Raw genomic sequence first — 20,962 nt, forward strand, 5'->3', positions numbered from 1 at the left:
GTAGAGGCAAGCTTAACTTTCTTCATCTTTGTTCACTTGCAACCAAACATTGTGTGTGTGTGATTGTTTGTTTGTTTGTTAGATACAACTTCTATACTACTTCAATGTAGGGGGGGAACCTCAAAGTTATTTACACAAATGATAAAACAATATAACTATCACTAAAGATTTACAACCATTAATTAAAACATAAAGTTAAAACCACAATAGTGTAGACTAAAATAAAACACATGCAAACTTTCTGAACAACTGGGTAGGTTTGTTTAAATAAGAATGTCTTCAGCAGGCACCAAAAAGAATACAGTCATACATTGGATCCCCAATGCCTTGGCTTCCGAACAAATTGGCTCCTGAACGATCGAAACCCGGAAGTCAGTGTTCTGGTTTTCAAACAATTTTCGGAAGCCAAATGTCCAGCGCAGCTTCTGCGGTTTCCGCTTGGCTGCAGGAGCTTCTTGCAGCCAATCAGAAGCTGCGCTTTGGTTTCCGAACGTTTTGGAAGTCAAATGGACCTCCAGAATGAATTCTGTTCGACTTGCAAGGTACGATTGTGCAATAAAGATGCCTGCCTGATATCAATAGGCAGGGAGTTCCAAAGTGTCGGTGCCACTGTCCTAGACAACTGAGTCCTTACAAATGCAGTACAGGTATTATGTGGCACCTTAAAAGTGCCAATTCCTCTGATCAAAGTGGCCAAGTGGGCACATAGGGGATAAAAGGACCTCTTTCTTCTGTGCCTGGGAATAGCTCCTTGTTCAGCTACATTGGAGTGAGGAATGCACAAAAGAAGCTGGATATCCTTGAAGGACACTAAGGCCATGTCCACACTTCATAGTAAACTTGACTTTGCCGTCTGAGGGCTACATTCCCTCATGGACAACCTTCCAGGGGCCGTGTTCCAGTGTCAGGTGAGGCCAGAGGCAAAAGTGGTCAGAGCAGTGGATGTGGCTCTTCACTTTGTGCAGAAGGTTTCACTCCGGCAACACAAAAGTTGGTTTCTATACACCTCTCACATCTTCCATCCAAATATGTAAAATACACCATCACAGTTCATGAAAACTTTCCAGCCAAGCAAAATCACACAAGGAGGTTGCAGAACTGGGCAGTCAGGGGTGTGGCCTGAGGAGAGTCCCGAGGGCCAGATAAGAGGCATTTGGAGGGTCACATTTGGCTCCCAGCCCTGAGGTTCACCATGCACAAGTGAAATTGTGCCCACTTGGGTCCTCTCCACTCTTCTCGGCTCCCATGCAGTTACATCCAAACCAGAGATCATAGCTTGATTTGATCCAAAAACTACTGTGAGTAAAGGAAGAACAAACCTTGCCTACAGATGGTGGTTTGTTGGGAGTGAAACAAGTACTGTAAAATAATGCTTCTCCATAGGGTGGAACTGAAACAATTGTTTTAATTCATTTTGGACATCAAAGATACATACACAGTAATAGCTGTTGTTGTTTAGTTGTTTAGTCGTGTCCGACACTTTGTGACCCCATGGACCAGAGCACGCCAGGCACTCCTGTCTTCCACTGCCTCCCGCAGTTTGGTCAGACTCATGTTGGTAGCTTCGAGAACACTGTCCAACCATCTCGTCCTCTGTCGTCCCCTTCTCCTAGTGCCCTCCATCTTTCCCAACATCAGGGTCTTTTCCAGGGAGTCTTCTCTTCTCATGAGGTGGCCAAAGTATTGGAGCCTCAGCTTCAGGATCTGTCCTTCCAGTGAGCACTCAGGGCTGATTTCCTTCAGAATTGATAGGTTTGATCTTCTTGCAGTCCATGGGACTCTCAAGAGCAAGGGTCCCCGAACTAAGGCCCGGGGGCCGGATCACCTTCTAAATCCGGCCCGTTGACGGTCCAGGAATCAGCATGTTTTTACATGAGTAGAATGTGTCCTTTTATTTAAAATGCATCTCTGGGTTATTTGTAGGGCCTGCCTAGTGTTTTTACATGAGTAGAATGTGTCCTTTTATTGAAAATGTATCTCTGGGTTCTTTATGGGGCATAGGAATTCGTTCATATATTTTTTCAAAATATAGTCCGGCCCCCCACAAGGTCTGAGGGACAGTGGACCGGCCCCCTGCTGAAAAAGTTGGCTGACCCCTGCTCAAGAGTCTCCTACAGCACCATAATTCAAAAGCATCAATTCTTCAGCGATCAGCCACCTTTATGGTCCAGCTCTCACTTCCATACATCACTACTGGGAAAACCATGGTTTTCACAGTAACAGCTAAATTTTCTTTTAAAAAAAGTTTATTTTTTGAGAAACTCAGAATTGAGGCATAAGACATTTTGAAGTGGGATAAAATAAAATTTAAAAATAGAAAAGAAAGGGCCTCAGCTGAAAACTTCTTAAATTCGTTTATGAAACAGGGATTCTGCAAAATAAAAAATTAAAAAAAATCTATGGGTGCACTTTTCAGATATGTTTTCTTCTTATTGAATCTTGCCATCAGTTCTCCAAGAAGGAAACTGACCCCCTCCCTCCAATTTTATTTAACCCCTGTGCTACTTACGATGCCAGAAACTTTCTGTAATCCATTTTCCAGACCTACTGCCTAATTAAGATTGGATTGACTTGATCCGATTTCTCATCGGGCTAATTTCGGAAACTGGGAGGTGGACATCTAAAGCTTAGGAGGAGCAAATCCCAGTTGAGGCTATGAGCTGATCATAGCTGGTGCTTCTTTGTGATGTTGCCCCAAATAAGAGAGGATTGAAGATAGATTCATGGGGAAAGAAGGAGGAGACCCAGCACACCTCCTAGAGCACAGTATTATGGACTGCTGAATCGAGACAAGAATGTGCAGTAATAGTGTTTCTTAGGAATATGTAAAAGTTCTGTGTTGTGTTGGATACTGTACTGAACAAACACGTGTCTTTCCCACAGAACTTCCAAACTGATTGAAGGAAGGGCTCCTTATACATTAAATTTTTTTTACTACAAACCCCCAGTTCTGGTTCTATGCCAAAGTTTTGTGCTAGAAAACTCTCTCTGCACTCCTCCCAGTGGTCAGTTCTCCTCTAATTACTGCTATGGATATTATTATTATTATTATTATTATTATTATTATTATTATTAACATTATTTTACCTGCCCTTCATTAGCAGGTCCCAAGGTAGGTTACAAGAATTTAAAATTAAGAATTAAGAACAGTTATTAAGAATTATAGAATGAACAACTGTAAGGGTGTTCCTAATTCTTTTCTTCCTTTTCAGCCCAGCTTGAATTCAAGCAAAGCAAATATGTTCCTTAGCATATAAGCAAGAAAAAAGAATCCCCAAAGGGCATGTGGCAAACCAGCTCCAAGGCCTGTCAGGTCTCCTTTGGCACATTGGTCAGAGGTTCTTCACCTCTGGTGTAGCAGTTAGAGCCTGGAATTTGGCTGGGAAGAGCTGGGTTCACAATCCTGTGGCATGGCTGTGATCCTGTTCATGGTTACCTGGGAGTAGGCTCAGCTGAATTCAGAGGTGCCTTACTTCTAACTGCATACTTTCAACTTGCAAAATATGCTTTATCAAAACATCTCCAGTTGACCTGAAACTTTCAATTAGAAATGCAAACGACCTTGCAAATAATGGTTACCATTTAAGCTACTAGCATAAAATAAGAATGCCATCAAAGGAAAGAAATATCTTTCCAGAACTCCCCCCCCCAAAAAAACACTCTGATTTCCTCTATGTGAATCTGTCACAAAGAATAATAAAACTCGAAAGTCCCATTATCACCTCAAGCCACTTACCAGATCAAGGCCCAGAACTCTGCCCTCGCCCCCCCCCCCCGCCAATACCCCTTCTTGCTTTATTATATTACCGGAGGGAACAAGAATGCATTTTATGTCTGACAAAATAGTTTCTATTGCATTAAAAAGACGGAATTACACAATAGCCTGCTCAGCAGAGTGCGAAGACAATAAGTGTAACTACAGCAATGGCCAGGTGGTGGCATGCCAGATTTATAAAACTCAGAAAGAATCCCAATTTAATGCAAAATGAAGTTGAAACAAATTAGGAGAAATTAAAGACAATTATTCCAACTCAAATTTGCTTGGAGAAAGTCAGATTTATCATCTCTTTTAAAAACGGAAACGCCGTTTACCTTCCCGCCGGAGCGGTACCTATTTATCTACTTGCACTTTGATGTGCTTTCGAACTGCTAGGTTGGCAGGAGCAGGGACCAAACAACGGGAGTAGGCACCCTATATATAGAAATGAGCAAACCAGTGATATTTTAGGGAGCAGGCTTGCAGACGGGGCCCATTACTTACATCACAGGAGCCTACACAACACAAAACACTGTTGCTGTATGTAGGTTTTATTTTACTTGTTTTTTATCTTATATTTTGGAAATGTACATCCAGTTTTTATTTTCCTTTTAAAAAAATTGGGGCCCCAAGAGAGTGGGGCCCGAAGCTATAACTTTTTTAGCTTATACGTAAATCTGGCACTGATTATCATAGTCTCCCAATGCCCTGGACCAACATGAAAACCCTTATGCCGCCATGGCTTCACACTTTGTCATGAAGAATCCCATCTTTGTTGAGGTACGCTAACCGGAAATGGTTTCCCTTCAGGAAAGTATTGTCGTCTGTCTGATGTGATCCTTAACCGGCCATTAGACTGTCAGTTACGGAGACTGCTGGCTGAAAGGATAATGAAAACATAAGGTTTATCCTTTCAACCAGCAACTGAACCAGCCATTCTAAGTATAGGTTTCACATGCGGCCAGAGTGGAGCCAGTATGTTAACGCCAGCACATGCTAGCTAGCTCCTACTCCTAGGGAACTTTGCAAAGAAACAGGAAGGAAGTAAAGGCTGAAAGGAAGTAATCTACTTTACCAATAAGGAGTTACTAACAGAATCTGTAATGAGAATAAGCTACCTGCCTCATTCAGGTAGCTTATTGCAAGCATTGCTAAATTTTACTTCCCAACAAGGGGAAGAGACTCAGCAGGGCAGCCGGATAGGAAATGGAATTCCTGACTCACTATTTCTATTATATTCTGGAAACAACAGTTATAATTAAAAAACACTCACAAATTTATTTTAAGTATGCCCCACCCTCCATACGGATTTGAGAGACCCCAAGATAATAATAATTAAGTAAATAGGGCTCACCCTTTAAAATAACTAGGCAGGCAGGGCCTGGCCTGAATTCCATTCCTGTACAGTATATCTTAGTCAAAATGGCTTCCAAAGCCTTGGAAGTCTCCCTCTCCTCTCTCATGCCTCTCCCACTCCCTGCATTCAAGAGATTGACAGCCTTGAATCTACTGAAAGCAACAGGTCTAATTAAGCCATATGGGTAGCATAAACAGGGTGCCAAATCCTGGCAACATAAGAAGACCCTGCTGGATCAGGCCAATGGCCCATCTAGTCCAGCATCCTGTTCTCACAATGGACAGCCAGAGGCCTGTGGGAAACAAGCAAGCGGAACCTGAGCACAAGAGCACTCTCCCCTCCCATTTTCTATTCCTCAAATGTAAACTAGGGCCAAGCAGAATTAAAAGGGCACTGGTGGGATTTCTCTTGCAATTTACATGATAAAAAAGGTCCTGCTGCACAGAGGCATCTCTGGATCCTGAAACCCTGATTGTGCACCATGCGAGTGCGACTAAAAGCCTGGTCCCACAACACACTTGCTGTGTGAAGTGGAGACCTAGAGAGAACAGGGCCGTGCTCTTCGAAAACAACTTTGTGGTCGTCCCCCCCCCCCAACCGTTTATCCTTTCCATCCTTTTCACATCACAGTTATGTGACCACCAACCCTATATATCTGGAAGCCAGGGGCAGCAGGAGTGGCTGCGTACAGAGCATACATTTGAATACACCCCCCCAAAAGGATCCTAAGAACTGTAGTTTGCTAAGGGTGCTGGTAGTTGTAGGTCTGTGAGGTATAAGCTACAGGGCAGTATTCAAATAGCATGTTCTATCAGTGCAAGTAGATAAATAGGAACCGCTACAGACAGCGGGAAGGTAAACGGCGTTTCCATGTGCTGCTCTGGTTTGCCAGAAGCGGCTTTGTCATGCTGGCCACATGACCTGGAAGCTATACGCCGGCTCCCTCGGCCAATAATGCGAGATGAGCGTGCAACCCCAGAGTCGGTCACAACTGGACCTAATGGTCAGGGGTCCCTTTACCTTTACCTTTTCATTAGTGCAAATATTTCTGCTTCTACAATGGGACTCTTGCCCCCACCCCCCACTCACCTTGCACCCTCCCCAATCTGCTCCACTGGCTTGGGGGAACTTCCAGAACTGATGAGAGCTCTACCTCTCTTTCAAATCAGAACCAGTGAAGGCGGTGAAGGTCCTGTGTGAGTGCCTGGAGGCGGTTGGAGGATGGATGGCGGCTAACAGATTGAGGTTGAATCCTGACAAGACAGAAGTACTGTTCGTGGGGGACAGGAAGCGGGCAGGTGTGAAAGACCAGGTGCGCAGCCTGGGAGTCATTTTGGACTCACAACTGTCCATGGAGGCACAGGTCAATTCTGTATCCAGGGCAGCTGTTTATCAGCTCCATCTGGTACGCAGGCTGAGACCCTACCTGCCTGCAGACTGTCTCGCCAGAGTGGTGCATGCTCTAGTTATCTCCCGCTTGGACTACTGCAATGCGCTCTACGTGTGGCTACCTTTGAAGGTGACCCAGAAACTACAACTAATCCAGAATGCGGCAGCTAGACTTGTGACTGGGAGCGGCCACCGAGACCAAATAACACTGGTCTTGATAGATCTCGATTGGCTCCCAGTTCGTTTCCAAGCACAATTCAAAGTGTTGATGCTGACCTTTAAAGCCCTAAACGGGCCTTGGTCCTGTATACCTGAAGGAGCGTCTCCACCTCCATCATTCTGCCCGGACACTGAGGTCCAGTGCCGAGGGCCTCCTGGTGGTTCCCTCGTTGCGAGAAGCCAAGTTGCAGGAAACTAGGCAGAGGGCCTTCTCGGTAGTGGCGCCCGCCCTGTGGTATGCCCTCCCACCAGATGTCAAAGAGAAAAACAACTACCAGACTTTTAGAAGACATCTGAAGGCAGCCCTGTTTAGGGAGGCTTTTAATGATTAATAGATTACTGTATTTTATTTTTCTGTTGGAAGCCGCCCAGAGTGGCTGGGGAAACCCAGCCAGATGGGCGGGGTATAAATAATAAATTGTTGTTGTTGTTGTTGTTGTTGTTTAGGGGGTGCACAGGGGAAGGGGGAGAACATTCCATTGCACCAGGAGAAATCCTTGCACTGATGGCACCTCATGGATTCCGCCCAGTTTCAAGGATTCTTTGGGTGGGTGAGGATATGCTTTAAATATGCTTAAATATATGTTGTGTACACAGCCAGAATCACATATTTGGATTTAGCAGGACTTTCATGTCCTTGGATTATTTCACCTATAATACTTTCTACAGGTTGGGCTCTATTCAGCAAGTACACATGCATGCCAGGAAATGGGGGAAGAGAGCATTCCCCCCCCCCCCCCGCCGCTCTTTAGCTACCAAGCAGGTGCTTGCATGACTATAAAGGCATCTAAGTTATGCTAAGTAGTAATTAATCTTCATTAATTTATTTTGAATAATGTTCATGAGAAATTGGACCTGAGAATTTAATTGCTTCCTGGAGCACCAGTGCTCAGATGAAGAACTGGCAACAGCAACAACAACAAAGAAGGTTTTCAAAGAACAGAACCTTTTCTCTTAAACTCTTAATTCCGGCCCGTATCATTTACAACCAGTGACGATACAAAACAGATAGGCTACAGTATTTGATCTGTGAAATATTTCTGATCTTTTTGCCTTTCTTTTTTCATTTCCCAAATAAGTAACTTCTTGTTTGTGAGCTTGTGGACATGACTATCTGCTCATGCTCAGATACTGACACAGAGTACCGTACATTCAGATCCAGAGGTGGAATGCATTCTGTGCACTCACCTTTAAAATTCATAAGATGAAAAACAAGCCGTTTTTTCTTCATCACAGACTGAGAAAATTTTTATTTATTTTTTGCATGAGTGGAGCGTCAAAATAAGTCTCACATCTCCACCCACATTCTGGATGGGAGATGGTTTTTAATGAAACACACAGATCTTCTATCAGATCAAAATGACCTGAGAACAACACAAGTTGCCAGATTCATCGAGGGTGCAATGAGACTAAGTCATATGACTGATCATAGTCATATGACTGATCCTTTTAGCCATGTTGTTTTTAATTGTATATTGTGTGTATTCTGTTGCTATGGCTGTCAGCTATGCAAATAAAGCTTATTGATTGATTGATTGATTGATTGAAACACACAGAAAGAATGCTGTCTCCACTAGAACCTCATTTTTGTTTCATGGTAAGTCTAGCTCTGCACCTGAGTGAGCAGTTGTACGTGTGATGACGGAAACAGCAGTTGCCTAGAACAAGTGTTCTTCAACTTTGGGTCCCCAGGCCCAGCTTAGGGTGATGGGAATTGTAGTCCAGCCACATATGGGGACCCAGAACAGCACAACACAGATATGTGGTATACATACTAGGGATTCCTCTTTTATCTTTGCTTGCATTACAGTCTAGCTGTTGATCGATAGAAATCCTGAATCTCTTTCACATTTGGGCATATGACTGCAAAGAGGCGTTATCACGCCCTGCACGGGTTCTGAAATTCATTCGCTTGCTGCAGCAGCGACAACCATGTTTCTTTAAAGCCAAACACTCTGGAAAACTAAGATACAGATACGCATTTATTCAAACAGGTAAATAAAAATACCAAAGAAAGCTGATTTTGTAAAATACTATCTTTCATTTGCCCTTTGATTACATTGTAACATCCAAAGTATAAAACTTACAAGTTTACATTTGAATGGAAATATACATTTTCAGAAAATAAAAAAGAGTGTGTACATGGAAAATGTCTAATGTGCAATAGATAAAAGCTGATAAAGTTATTGCTTCCAGGATCACCTGACTCTCTCTCATACCTGTCTCCTGTCCCTGTCAGGTGAGGGAAAAATTAATTCAGTGATCACTAACAGAGATAGGGAACGCGCAGTTGTGGAAATGGGCAGGGATGTAGAGATATGGAGGACCTGAATATATCGCAGAGTTCCAAAACATCATAGCCATATGCATGATTGAGCTAATGACACTAATAAAATATATAATCCACTTTCATCAGTAGAATGAACAATCATCAACACGGAGCTATTTGCATTTTCAGGAAAATGTGTGATCATTGGAGTTAAAGTGCAGCATTCTTATGGAAAATTATAATGTATGTCTCTCTAGACCACAATACAAAGCCTTATCTTCTTATCATTCAGTTCTTATCATAAGTCATAATGGACCTAAAATTTTTGGCCACCTTGATTATGTGAAGATGTACCAGCATTTTAAAAGCTCAAGTTGTAGTTAAAAAAAAAATCCTACCAAAGAGAAGTTTTTTTTAATTTTCTTTTTGCAGGTATTTGGTTAATGTGATCTTGTGCAATAAAATAGTCAAAAAAGTCCTCTATGCTACAAATTGCACTCTAACAGTATAGTTTTATAGAAATCTACTTCAGAAGTGAAGTCCCATAGAGTTCATTTGGGCTTCTTCCAAATAAGCATGTACAGGACTGCAGCCTCATATATTCACTTGTCAGAGAATAACGCAGGTAGCACAAATGCCTATTTAAAAAAACACCCTTTCTAAATTTACAAAAATAGCTATTATTTTACAATCTTTCAAGACCAGCAAATAAAAAAGAAGCTTATGCTCTTCTTACGTACAGAAAATATTCTACTAAAACTTCTTGAGCCATAATATGTCAGCGTTGCCATTTAGAGATTCTTCCTGCAACGACAAGAGGCTCCCACAGAAACTGCTTTGATTAAGCTGGTACATGTTTAAAGGCACATGCTGAATACTTGAAAGGAAGAGGGAGAAAACAATACTGTTGTCAGTGGTATTGTTTTTCAATTTCTCTAGGGCCTTTGGGCCCATTCTCCCAAACTTCTTGAGATATGCAGTCTTGGTTCGTTTTGTGCAAAAGTCTTGCAGCCATAGTGTCCCATGCTGAAATGGCTGGCCAGTGGCCGCAAGCCAAACTCAGCACAACTTGGCTCCCCCCACCACCACTGCCACAAATATTTTGTGAAATCTGATCAGCACTGATCAGCGTCATTTTGACAATGAACCATTTTATCAAGTGTGTAACCAATCTACATTTTGTTTCCCTTTGCGAAAAATATATAAACATTTTCCAAACAAAGTTAAACAATTTTCAAAATCTTATTTACTAAATTTAATGTTGGATACTTTCTGAAGGTGTGTTCAAACTGTATCATTAATTAATACAGATATCCTAAGTAAATGTGGCTTAATACTTTTGTGAAGGAATTAAGCTTCCAGGGCTTTTCTCTGTGCATGGCTGAATTTTAGTGCCCGTTTGCTTCCGACACATTCTAAAACTGTCTCAATTTTTTTAACTGAAAGAGCTAGATATTTAGTTTTGCCTGATGATTTCCAAACAAAAGAGAGATATAATATTTTTATTGGACCAAACCTTACCTGCAAATCTTTGCATCTATCACTTATGCAGAACTCTGCATCAGGCTGGAAGCAGAATTCTGTGAAATATATTTTTGAAAGACTGAATGGAAACCAGCCTGGTTCACTAAAATAACATGTGAGTTATTTTCTGTTTCTTTTTATTTGGGGGCAAATCGTTATGTGCCTTGCCTGCATTTTCCAGGCTCCCACTTGCCATTAGTGGGACCAAAACAATTATGTAAAGTCTGACATACAGAAAGGGTCATAACTAGACCCGAGAACCATTTGAGTCCATGAGACTTTGGTCTCTGACTTCAGTGGAACCAAGTTTGATTCTCAGGAACGAGAAGATCTTGGATATCATTGAGCTCCACAGCATCTAAGGAGGTCAGCGCCTAGGCATTTTTTAAGTTATATTTTTCAGTCTTACATGATCCAGCTCTCTCCCAGCTAGATTGTATCCCTCACTAGAACGTACAGCCTTCGGAGGCAGTCAAGATGGCACTGGGATTCTTGTGGCACCATTCAGAAATTTCCATCATGCTGGTCTCCTCCACTGACACTGATCCTGGAGGGTTCAGCCAACAAAGTATCTTCTTTTTACATTTTAACACATTCCCTTCAGCAGATGTGTTGCCAGTTGCCTCTACTTCCCAAGCAACCTGGGTACCAGTAACCATTATTCATTGTGATCACAACAGATGTCGTCTTCTGATTACACAGGAAAAGGTTAAGAGCTGATACTTTTTTTCTCTCTTTAGGGTACTATTCTAAAACAGAGTCCCCTAGACCCCTTTCCAATTTGTATCCCTGATTTTTGTTTATGCAGTGTTACATATATTTAGCATTTTTCCTTTCCCCTTGAAAAATTAAAAACAAATTTTCTATTCAGCAGCTCCTGCCACTTCCTCGGGATTCTTTCCATCATTCTGGATCATTCGAACAATGTGCGTCAGGTCCAGGCTACGGGTCAGGATGTCAAGTAGAACCTCATCTTTCTGTACTCCATCCATGAACTCCTCCAGAGACAGCTCACCTATAAAAGCACAAAAGGTCTCAATTCATGTACTGTATAGCCCAGGCATAGGCAACCTTGGCTCTCCAGATGTTTTGGAACTACAACTCCCATGATCCTTGACCACTGGCCCTGTTAGCTAGGGATCGTGGGAGTTGTAGTTCCAAAACATCTGGTATAGTCTAATGTAATGGATGGTGTGGTATCTGATTTTCAAAGGGATGACATGGAAACCGAGTTGGCTATTTCTGAACCATGCCCACCATTTCTGCCCAAGTCGGAGTTGCAGGATTTTGTTTCACTTCCAAAGAAGAGAGAACCCATCCCTTCTTTACGTCAAGATGTCACAATAGCTGATCAACCTACTTTCAAGGTCTATAGCATATCAGATTTGAATCCGCTATCTTCACTCCATTAAATTCCTATTTAATATCTCTCTACTCAATTGATGAGTTCTCTCTTTTTGACTAATCTCAACCCTGAATAAATTACTTCTTCTCCTGAATAAGCAAAATGACTTAAGCATCTCAGTGGAGTACATGATTTGCAGACCTCAGGCTTAGTTAACTGACTTTGACTCCACAGTCTTTCCATAGACCTGCATTTGGAGGTTTGTTCCCCTCTCACGTTAACGTTTTGTTGCATTTCTCAGGACCAACTTGCAGTGCAGTGTGAGGGGGGAATAGTTTCAAAGATTCAGAAAAGGAAGTGGAATGTTTGGAATGGAATGTCAGTTATATCTGCCTTAAAAGCAGAATGGTCAGAGGGTCAACAGAAAAGAAGTAGTCTTATTTATTTAGTTAATCAATTTCTTCCTACCAAAGGAATGCGAGGTACTACCCCATCCCTCTTTGATCAATTTTAGTATGTAACCCTGGCGGCCATCCCTCCTGCACTGAATTTTCTCTAGTGCAAACTGATGTCAATCTGAAACCTTCACACAAAAGTCTTATGGCCACACACTGGTAGGTCCCAGTCTATATTTTTGGCCTATAAATGTCAGTCCACACCTTGGAGTGCACAGAGAAATTCTTACCATCTCCATTTATATCGATTTTATCAAACACCATGTTTGTGAATTCCTCAGCTGTCATTACTTCATGACATGGGTTGATGGTGCGAATCGCCTGTAGGAAATTGAGATGGAGAACATTTAATGAGCTCAAGTTGCAGGGTTATGTGTTTGTATACAGTAGATGGATTACCCCCCCCCCATGGCCCCTATGTGCGTCAGTGGAGCACAAGTAAGTCCGCTTTGCCCCATTACGGCTACCCCCACCCTGCCCTCTTTAGGCCCCTGCGTGTCAGTGGTCATGCGTCAATTGGTCACGTGCAAAATGCTTGCCTCCTGTATTAAAACAGCAAAGGGCAACTGTGTCATGGAATCTTCCAGAAGCTTCTGTCAAACACCATCAATACAACAATTGGCCAAGGAAAATAACTCACCTTAATGATGTTTAGCAACTCATCCCTGTCGATACAGCCGTTTCCATCCACATCATACAGTTTGAAGTACCATCTCAGCTTCTGTTCCACTTTCCCCTTCAGGACCAAGCTTAGAGCTGCCACATACTCCATAAAATCAATGTAGCCATCCTGTTGAAATACAAGAGGCAGCTTGTCAGATGCTATGAGTATGCCACAGCCGTTCTTGCAGAATGCTTTGGGGCATTCAACATTGGAACAACCACAGGGTGCACACAAACAGCCTGGCAAAATACATTTGCATGAAAATCATCAAAGAGAACAGCTCTTACCAAAACACACTCTTGGAGACCTTAGCCTCATCCTACCATTCATCCGTGATCCTTTTTCTGCACACCTCCTTTATAACATTTATATTGCTTCCCATGGGCACTGTTTCTGTCACAATCAAATAAGTATCTCAACTTTTGTAATGCTAGTGCAATTACAATCCTGCTTTAAAGCTGGACAGAGGTACTAGTCAATGTTTGCAGGGTTACACAGAACAGTTACAGTAGGAAAAGGAACTGAAACGGGGTCCCTTAGGTCACAAGCACTAGTTCGCCACTGAATGAAGCTGAAAGCTGATCTTGTGTATAGCATCCTTCTCCACATGGTTTTTGTTTATATGAATTTTACGATGCTCTCAGACAAATAGACCACAGCTTGCTGCCTTTCACAGTTCTTTTGAAGAGTTGGGAGATAAAAGATGTGGTACTTTTAGACATCAACCACCAGTGATGTCTCAAAACACGTAAATAAGCACCACACCAAAAGAATGAAGCCTCTGATAGTCTTGCCACCTCAGATGAACCCACTTTCTAGTGTCCTCCTTTTATATAGGAACAAAGATTTCCTACAGAATTGCCTTTCATGTGCTCTTTGATGCTTGTGTATATTCTCTGTACCTCTGTGATTCTCAAGCTGCTGTTAAAATAATGTTGACAAATCCCTGCAAAGTTAAGGGAATGATTGTATTTCTATGTATTTCTACTACAAAATCGCTGATGTAAAAATGGGGTGGGAGGAGACCCTGGTGGAGAAAAACCTTCCAAAGTAACAAATAGATTTATTGTATTTACATATTTCTTCAAGTTTTTCTGCAGTGAAATGAAAAAAAAAATTGCAGGATCCTCTATACTTTGAGTTTAATCTGTTCCATAGGTCCATTCACTGCTAAATATAACTGGTGCAATGGCATTTTGGAACACAATGTCAATCAGGAATATATAGATGGACGCTAGAGAACTGTGCTTTTGAAATTCATACGGCTGCTGCCTTCTAGCGCAACTTTTGTGCAGATCTCAGATGTATATACAATTGCTAACCGAAACCTAAGGCTGCAATCCTTGGTAAGAAGAACTTGACAAGCCAAATTATTTGTCCAGATTTGTCTCCATGGAGATTAATTTCATTTTGAGCCCTGATTATCTGTATCTTTGTCCTTGTGCTTCATTTTGTTTTGTAATTGTCTGTTGCCATGCTAACCTAGAGATTCAGGTCTTGGCCAGGACTTTCAAGGTGCTTTTTAAGAAGCTATGTGTCAGGATTAATGTACGTTTGCATGCATTATACACCTAAGATGCAAGTGCAGGTGCTTCTGGAATAGTCTGCTCAAATCATGTCTGTATAGACCTGCTAAAAACTAAACAAACAAAAACAACCACCACCACTACACTAGATAGTTGTATGGTTCCATCTCTATGCTTCAATGACAGAACAGTACAATTTGAAGGGGAATATAGATTCCTGTGGGATGTTCTCTTACAGCAACTCAAACTATTTCCCTCTGGATCACAAACAGCTAATCTGATTTATTCTACAGGCTCAAAAGTCAGATTAGGGTTTAACAACATTGAACCCAATTACCGGATTGGATTTCCTGCATGCTGATTTGTTCATCAGGGCTGGGATTCAAAGAACCATCCAGCGAAATTGCACAAGCCCAAGGGGACTTTCAACTTCCGTTGCTCAAACAGCAGTTCTTTATCCCACATGTCATAGCCACATTTGTAACCAATGGGACTTTCCAAATACTATAAGTTGGTGATATAGCATGGGGGTGGCATCTGCTGTTCATGAAGGAGAAGGGAAAAAAAAATCCCACTGGGCCAAGCACAAAGCAGCTGTGGATCCCACTTTCAATGTTTATTTAGTGTATTTTTGGTCAACCTGGCACACTTCTTGCATTTTCTTCTTCTTTTAATCTGTTGAAAGGGACAAACAAAACTTTTGCTAACAGAAACCTAAGTTGGCAATTATTGGTAAGAAGTAAATTAAAAGCCATGGAATTTATTTTCATACAAATATCCATGTTTCAGTATGGCGGTTCCCTCACTGTGAGAAGTGAAGTTACAGGGAACCAGGCAGAGGGCCTTCTCGGTAGTGGCGGCTGCCCTGTGGAACGCCCTCCCACCAGATGTCATGGAATAAACAACTACTGTATATTCCTGCATATAAGACTACTTTTTAACCCAGGAAAATCTTCTCAAAAGTTGGGGGTAGTCTTATACGCCGGGTCGTATTTCTTATATGGCGAGTATATCCCAAACTCTATATTTTAACTGGAAAAGTTGGGGTCATCTTATACGGCCAGTCGTCTTATACGCCAGAATATACGGTACTGTATCTGACTTTTAGAAGACATCTGAAGTTTAGGGAAGCTTTTAATGTGTGGTGAATTGTTGTATTTTAATATTTTGTTGGAAGCCGCCCAGAGTGGCTGGGAAAACCCAGCCAGATGGGCGGGGTACAAATAATATATTCTTATTCTTATTCCTGTTACTATTTCTTCTTCTTCTTTTTCTTCTTCTTCTTCATCATCATCATAATTCTCTCTTATCTTAAAGACTCTTATTGAGAAATCAAGACTTGCTTTATATGGGATTTTTTGCTTTGGCAAGATTAAAGATCTGGTAACTCTAAATGTGAGTTGCAAGGCTGATTATTCCTATGACGTTGTGAGTAGGAGGCTGGATCTATGGTTATGAAACTGCCCCATGCTGAACGCATAATTAAATTACTGCACGTGGCAATGCAGGCAGAGTGCAAATGTTTAATCACAGGGTAAAGATGGTTGGGCAGGTGTCACTGCATGAGGAAGCGTTCATATGGGGGGGAAATGGTTATTTTCTCAATTCAACCACTATCATTCATGATTAATTCTTATGCAAGAACAGGAAACAAATCTTGATTTTGATCAACTGTCTAACCCTTGCCTCCAAGAATTTCCATTGTAACTTCTCTCAAAATAATGGGATTATAGTGATTATAGTGGTATTTTATAGTGGTATTTTTTATAGTGGTATTTTACATTTTATGTCCAAATTATTTCAATGAACTTTAAGAGCGTGAAAAGTCTGCAGACATCCATTGAGGAAATCATGGATGAAAACTAAATTCACATGAATGTGTGCTCAATGGCTTGACACAACCACTTCCCTAATCCATCAAATCCTAGGAGTTTATTAAATTAATAAAGACCAAGTCGTGCATCCTTTAATCATAAACACAAATAATCTGATATGGAATTATGGTTGTAGTCTTAAATGTACCAACAGAGATTATTTCCCTTTGAACTGTGTGGGACTTCTACAGTATGTAAATATGCTTAAGATCATGCTTCTTAGAAGGCATTAGTTTGACTCATTATACAACAAGTCAAACGAAAGCTCTATTCCACAAACTCTTGCTCAATTTGGTAGTTGTAAGTGATAGCATCTAATGAAAGTTTTATCAAACACTGTGGATTAGATAATTCTGAATACACAGTTCACTGCATACATAAATTCTCAGATATGCATAGGGTGAGTGAGAAATATTAGGCATTTGTAAATTATTGTTGGCCCTATAAGATATATAGTTGTTGTCAAGAATTATGGAGACCATTACTAAAATAAGCAAAATGCCAAAGGTTGGATTCAAAACGGGATATTAACCTGTTTCATTTCCAAATGAAGTCCTGCAATTTAGGAAAAGCGCTATGCTGAAACAAAAAATCCTCAAATGATTGTGCTGAGTTCTATATCACACATAAATTGCTGAAGCTCTCCATTTCAGACCATCTATGCAGGTGGCGCTGTGGTCTAAACCACTGAGCCTAGGGCTTGCCGATCAGAAGGTCGGCGGTTTGAATCCCAGCGACGGGGTGAGCTCCCGTTGCTCGGTCCCAGCAGTGCTGCCCACCTAGCAATTCGAAAGCACATCAAAGTGCAAGTAGATAAATAGGGACCGCTTCGGCGGGAAGGTAAACAGCATTTCCGTGCACTGCTCTGGTTCACCAGAAGCAGCTTAGTAATGCTGGCCACATGACCCGGAAGCGGTACGCCGGCTCCCTCAGCAAGTAAAGCGAGATGAGCTAGGTTCACATTAAAATGAAAACAGAATGAAATTTCTCATCCATCTCTGCTTAGATCACAAGTTGAAGTAAGGTCAGTTTTGCTGTGCAGACCTCTGTAGTATGAAATAGCTCAAATCCTAATACTTTCAAATGACTGCGGACAGTGAATAGATGTTACGCATTTTCAGGCGGAGAGCTATGGTCCTCTGGTGGAAAGTAATTGGAAGTTGCATTCCAAAGTTTTGTGGGCCAGGCCCCAAAGTGGACAGAACCAGAAACACAAACAGCCACACAAACATGATCACACTTACCTACGCACAAACACAAGGGATGACTGCTAAAGTGCCAAACAGCAATTTTTAAATGACTATAGAGAACACACACACACTTAACACACAAGCACACACTTAACACTCACTTTTAACAAAGACACAAACATTTAATTTTTATAATTAACACAAGGATGCACACTTAACACACATTTAAGTGCACACACAGGTTCAGCCAAAGTTGGGCACTTTAGCTGCATAGTGATGTCAGCGGGAAAGGTAAGCACTTAAGTATTTTACAGTAAAATCAATAAGACTATAAAGTACTCAATTTTGGCTGGATCACTCTCACAGTCGACATCTTTTTCATCTTTTTAGTCTAACTGTGGGAAGACTAGTATCTGGGGCAGCCTTTCTTGCACAGGTATGAAGCATTTGGGGTCAGTTAAATAATCTCTTTATCCATTCAAAACAAAATAAAAAAATCCTTCCAGTAGCACCTTAGAGACCAACTAAGTTTGTCATAGGTATCCAATGTCTCTGATGATACTTTTCAGACAAATTTCTCTCTCCCACTCCCACTCCCCCCCCCCAATTAAATACTATCTAATAAATAAAAATGACTTTCTGCAAGCACAGGATGATTATATCATTTAATATTTGTCCTAAATATTTCACTGTTGAACACTGCTGAACAATGTTGCCCCGTTTCCCTAAAATAACTAGGGTGGTGCAGAGAGGTATAGAAAAGACTTACAGACTCTGTGGTTTAGAATTTAATGAGCTACTGAATAACAGATCATAATCCATGCCTCTCCGGTTCAGTTATTGCTTCAGTCATTATATGTCATTTTGGCATATAAGTGACATACAAATTAATAAATAATAAAATAATAGTAATTCTCATTTTGTCTTTGGCTATCCACTGAAAGACCCTCATTAGTGACAAGGCTTTTTAATAAACCTCATTGGAGACACCTTGAAAGAGCACCTTTGCAGACCCGTCAAGTGTCCCTATTTTCCAGGGACAGTCCTGCATTTTCAGAAGCTGTTCCGGTTTCTGATTTGATCTTGGAGTGCCCCACTTTTCCTTAGGATATCCCTATTTTCATCAGAGAAATATTGGAGGGTGTGGTAGAATGTCCTTATTTTCATCTGCTAAATGTTGGAGAGTATGCGACCCCCGAGCCAAGGAAATAAGTAACTACACAACCTTTAGAAGACATCTGAAGGCTGCCCTGTATAGGGAAGTTTTTTTTAATATTTAATGTTTTGTTATGTTTTTACATATGTTGGAAGCCACCGAGAGTGGCTGGGGCAACCCAGTCAGATGGACAGGCTATAAATGATAACATCATCATCATCATTATTAAATAGGATGTCCCTATTTTCATCAGCAAAATGTTGGAGGGCATGCCTTTGCTGCCATGAACCCAGTGCTTCCTTGCCAGACAGGAGGACAGATGAATAGCGGCACCCCACCTAACACATAGTGCCTGAACCCCATTCATTATCCCCCAAATTATCTCCAGATGAAGTCATCTTAAATGATTTCCCCAACCCAGATCACCCCACAACACAATTTCCCCCAGATTCATTTTATACCCACAAATACTTGGGGCACATAGAAAAAGATTTGGGGTCCTTGCAGCTCCTGTTAAATGGATCTAGAACACATCTGACCCAAGAGTAAAGACCTCATTTGACATCTGCAGATCAATTCTATACATAACACATACTGACTGACAGCAGGATTTGACCCTAGGGCCTTTTCCTAGAAAATAAGCTTTACATGCCCCTAGGTCCTGAAAGCTTCTTATACAGCTTTGCTCCTGGTTTGCCAGCACACCACATGTTATGACCCTGTATCAACTCCACTCCATGTTAAACAGGTCACTGTCGGCATATAATCAGAATAGCAGCATTTTTTCATGGGGCAGCAGTAACCAATATTCCAGCTCCCCCTGAAGAAGGCTTGGAGAAGATCACCAGATAATAATAATAATAATAATAATAATAATAATAATAATAATAATAATAATAATAATTTATTTATTCCCTGCCCATCTGGCTGGGTTTCCCCAGCCACTCTGGGCGGCTTCCAACAGAGTATTAAAATACAATAGTTTATTAAACATTAAAAGCTTCCCTAAACAGGGCTGCCTTCAGATGTCTTCTAAAAGTCTTCTAAAATGAGACTAGAAGCTCGTAAGGAGTGTTGCATGATCAGAATATTCTTGTAATAGGAAAATTGCTTCGCACATGCAGGTAACAGTTTTTTGCTACAAATGGGTGCAGGACTTTGAAAACAGCAGGCTTTGAAATTTCAATCTAACCCAACAGTAAAGGTAAATGATTAAACTAGCCATAATAACCAGACTACTTCTGAAAAAGATCCAACTTATATAGCATGTTCATAAGCAGCGATTCAAAACTGAGAAAGGCACATTCCATTCAAACAATAGAAAGTGTGCAATATTGTAACAGACAGACAGAAATTACTGTTCTATATCAAGCAAAGTATAAGCGGCAAAGATCAACACCGTGAGGATTATTCATAGATGTTATTTCATAGTATTTTAGATAAGACCCACATGTTCTTATATGTATGGGCATTACATATGTAAACAGAATGTTATCTGACCGCAGCTGAATACCCACCTTATTAAAGTCGAATGTTTCAAACATCTGCTCGATGTATTCATTTGATGCTGGAGTCAGGTTTTTCAAGCCAAAAAACTGCTTGAACTCATGCAAGGTCAGCTGACCGGAGGGACACTCTGTCATGAACTTCTTGTACCACTGGTGGCACTCGGTGGCGCTCAGTTCCTCAACAGACTTTCCATCCATGTTCCCCATTGTAAAGCAAAAGAGGTGAGCACGTCTCTCAAAAAGAGCGCAAGACTTCTAAAGGCTTCCCCTTGTTACAATTCAGAAGCAGGCGGTATGAGATTTATAAGGGAAAGAAAACAGCAGACCTCCTAAGGGTTGCTAAAGAGTGGGGATGATTGGGGGAGCTTCCTGAGAAAATTTCACACTCTCTGATGGAGTTTTAAAATTGCAAAAGCCTCTTCAAAGAAGCACCTGATGTTTAAGTACCCACTAAATCCTCCTCCAGCCAATGAGAGAAGAGTCCTATGATGGGATCCCAAAAGGGGCATGGGAAGTTCAGGGCAAAAAATAGAAAGGTGGTAAAATGGGAAAGCGTCTTGCAGATTATGGGACCCAGTAGGAGATTAAAATGGCAGGATTTACCTGAAGACATCGTAAGCTTCTAATCCACTTCTCTTTTGATTCTCTCAGCCATGTGCAGATATGGCATACAGGACGGAATGAGCTCCATACTTTGACTATGTGCTGTGTGAACAAGTATTTTATCTG

At 41.3% G+C, this 20,962-nt stretch overlaps 1 protein-coding gene across 1 annotated transcript; it reads right to left on the reverse strand.

Annotated features, from left to right (window-relative positions):
- Positions 1-10,604: 10,604 nt before the first annotated feature.
- GUCA1A (guanylate cyclase activator 1A) lies at positions 10,605-20,572 on the reverse strand. The gene is made up of 4 exons (XM_035123049.3): positions 20,243-20,572; positions 12,956-13,105; positions 12,546-12,636; positions 10,605-11,530 (listed from the first exon to the last, which is right to left on the reverse strand). The coding sequence occupies exons 1-4, from the start codon at positions 20,438-20,440 to the stop codon at positions 11,379-11,381; spliced, it is 591 nt and encodes a 196-aa protein (XP_034978940.1). The 5' UTR covers positions 20,441-20,572; the 3' UTR covers positions 10,605-11,378.
- Between the last annotated feature and the right edge of the window lie 390 nt (positions 20,573-20,962).

The sequence above is a fragment of the Zootoca vivipara genome, chromosome 7, assembly GCF_965207765.1.
Source record: "Zootoca vivipara chromosome 7, rZooViv2.hap1.1, whole genome shotgun sequence".
Taxonomy (NCBI): domain Eukaryota; kingdom Metazoa; phylum Chordata; class Lepidosauria; order Squamata; family Lacertidae; genus Zootoca; species Zootoca vivipara.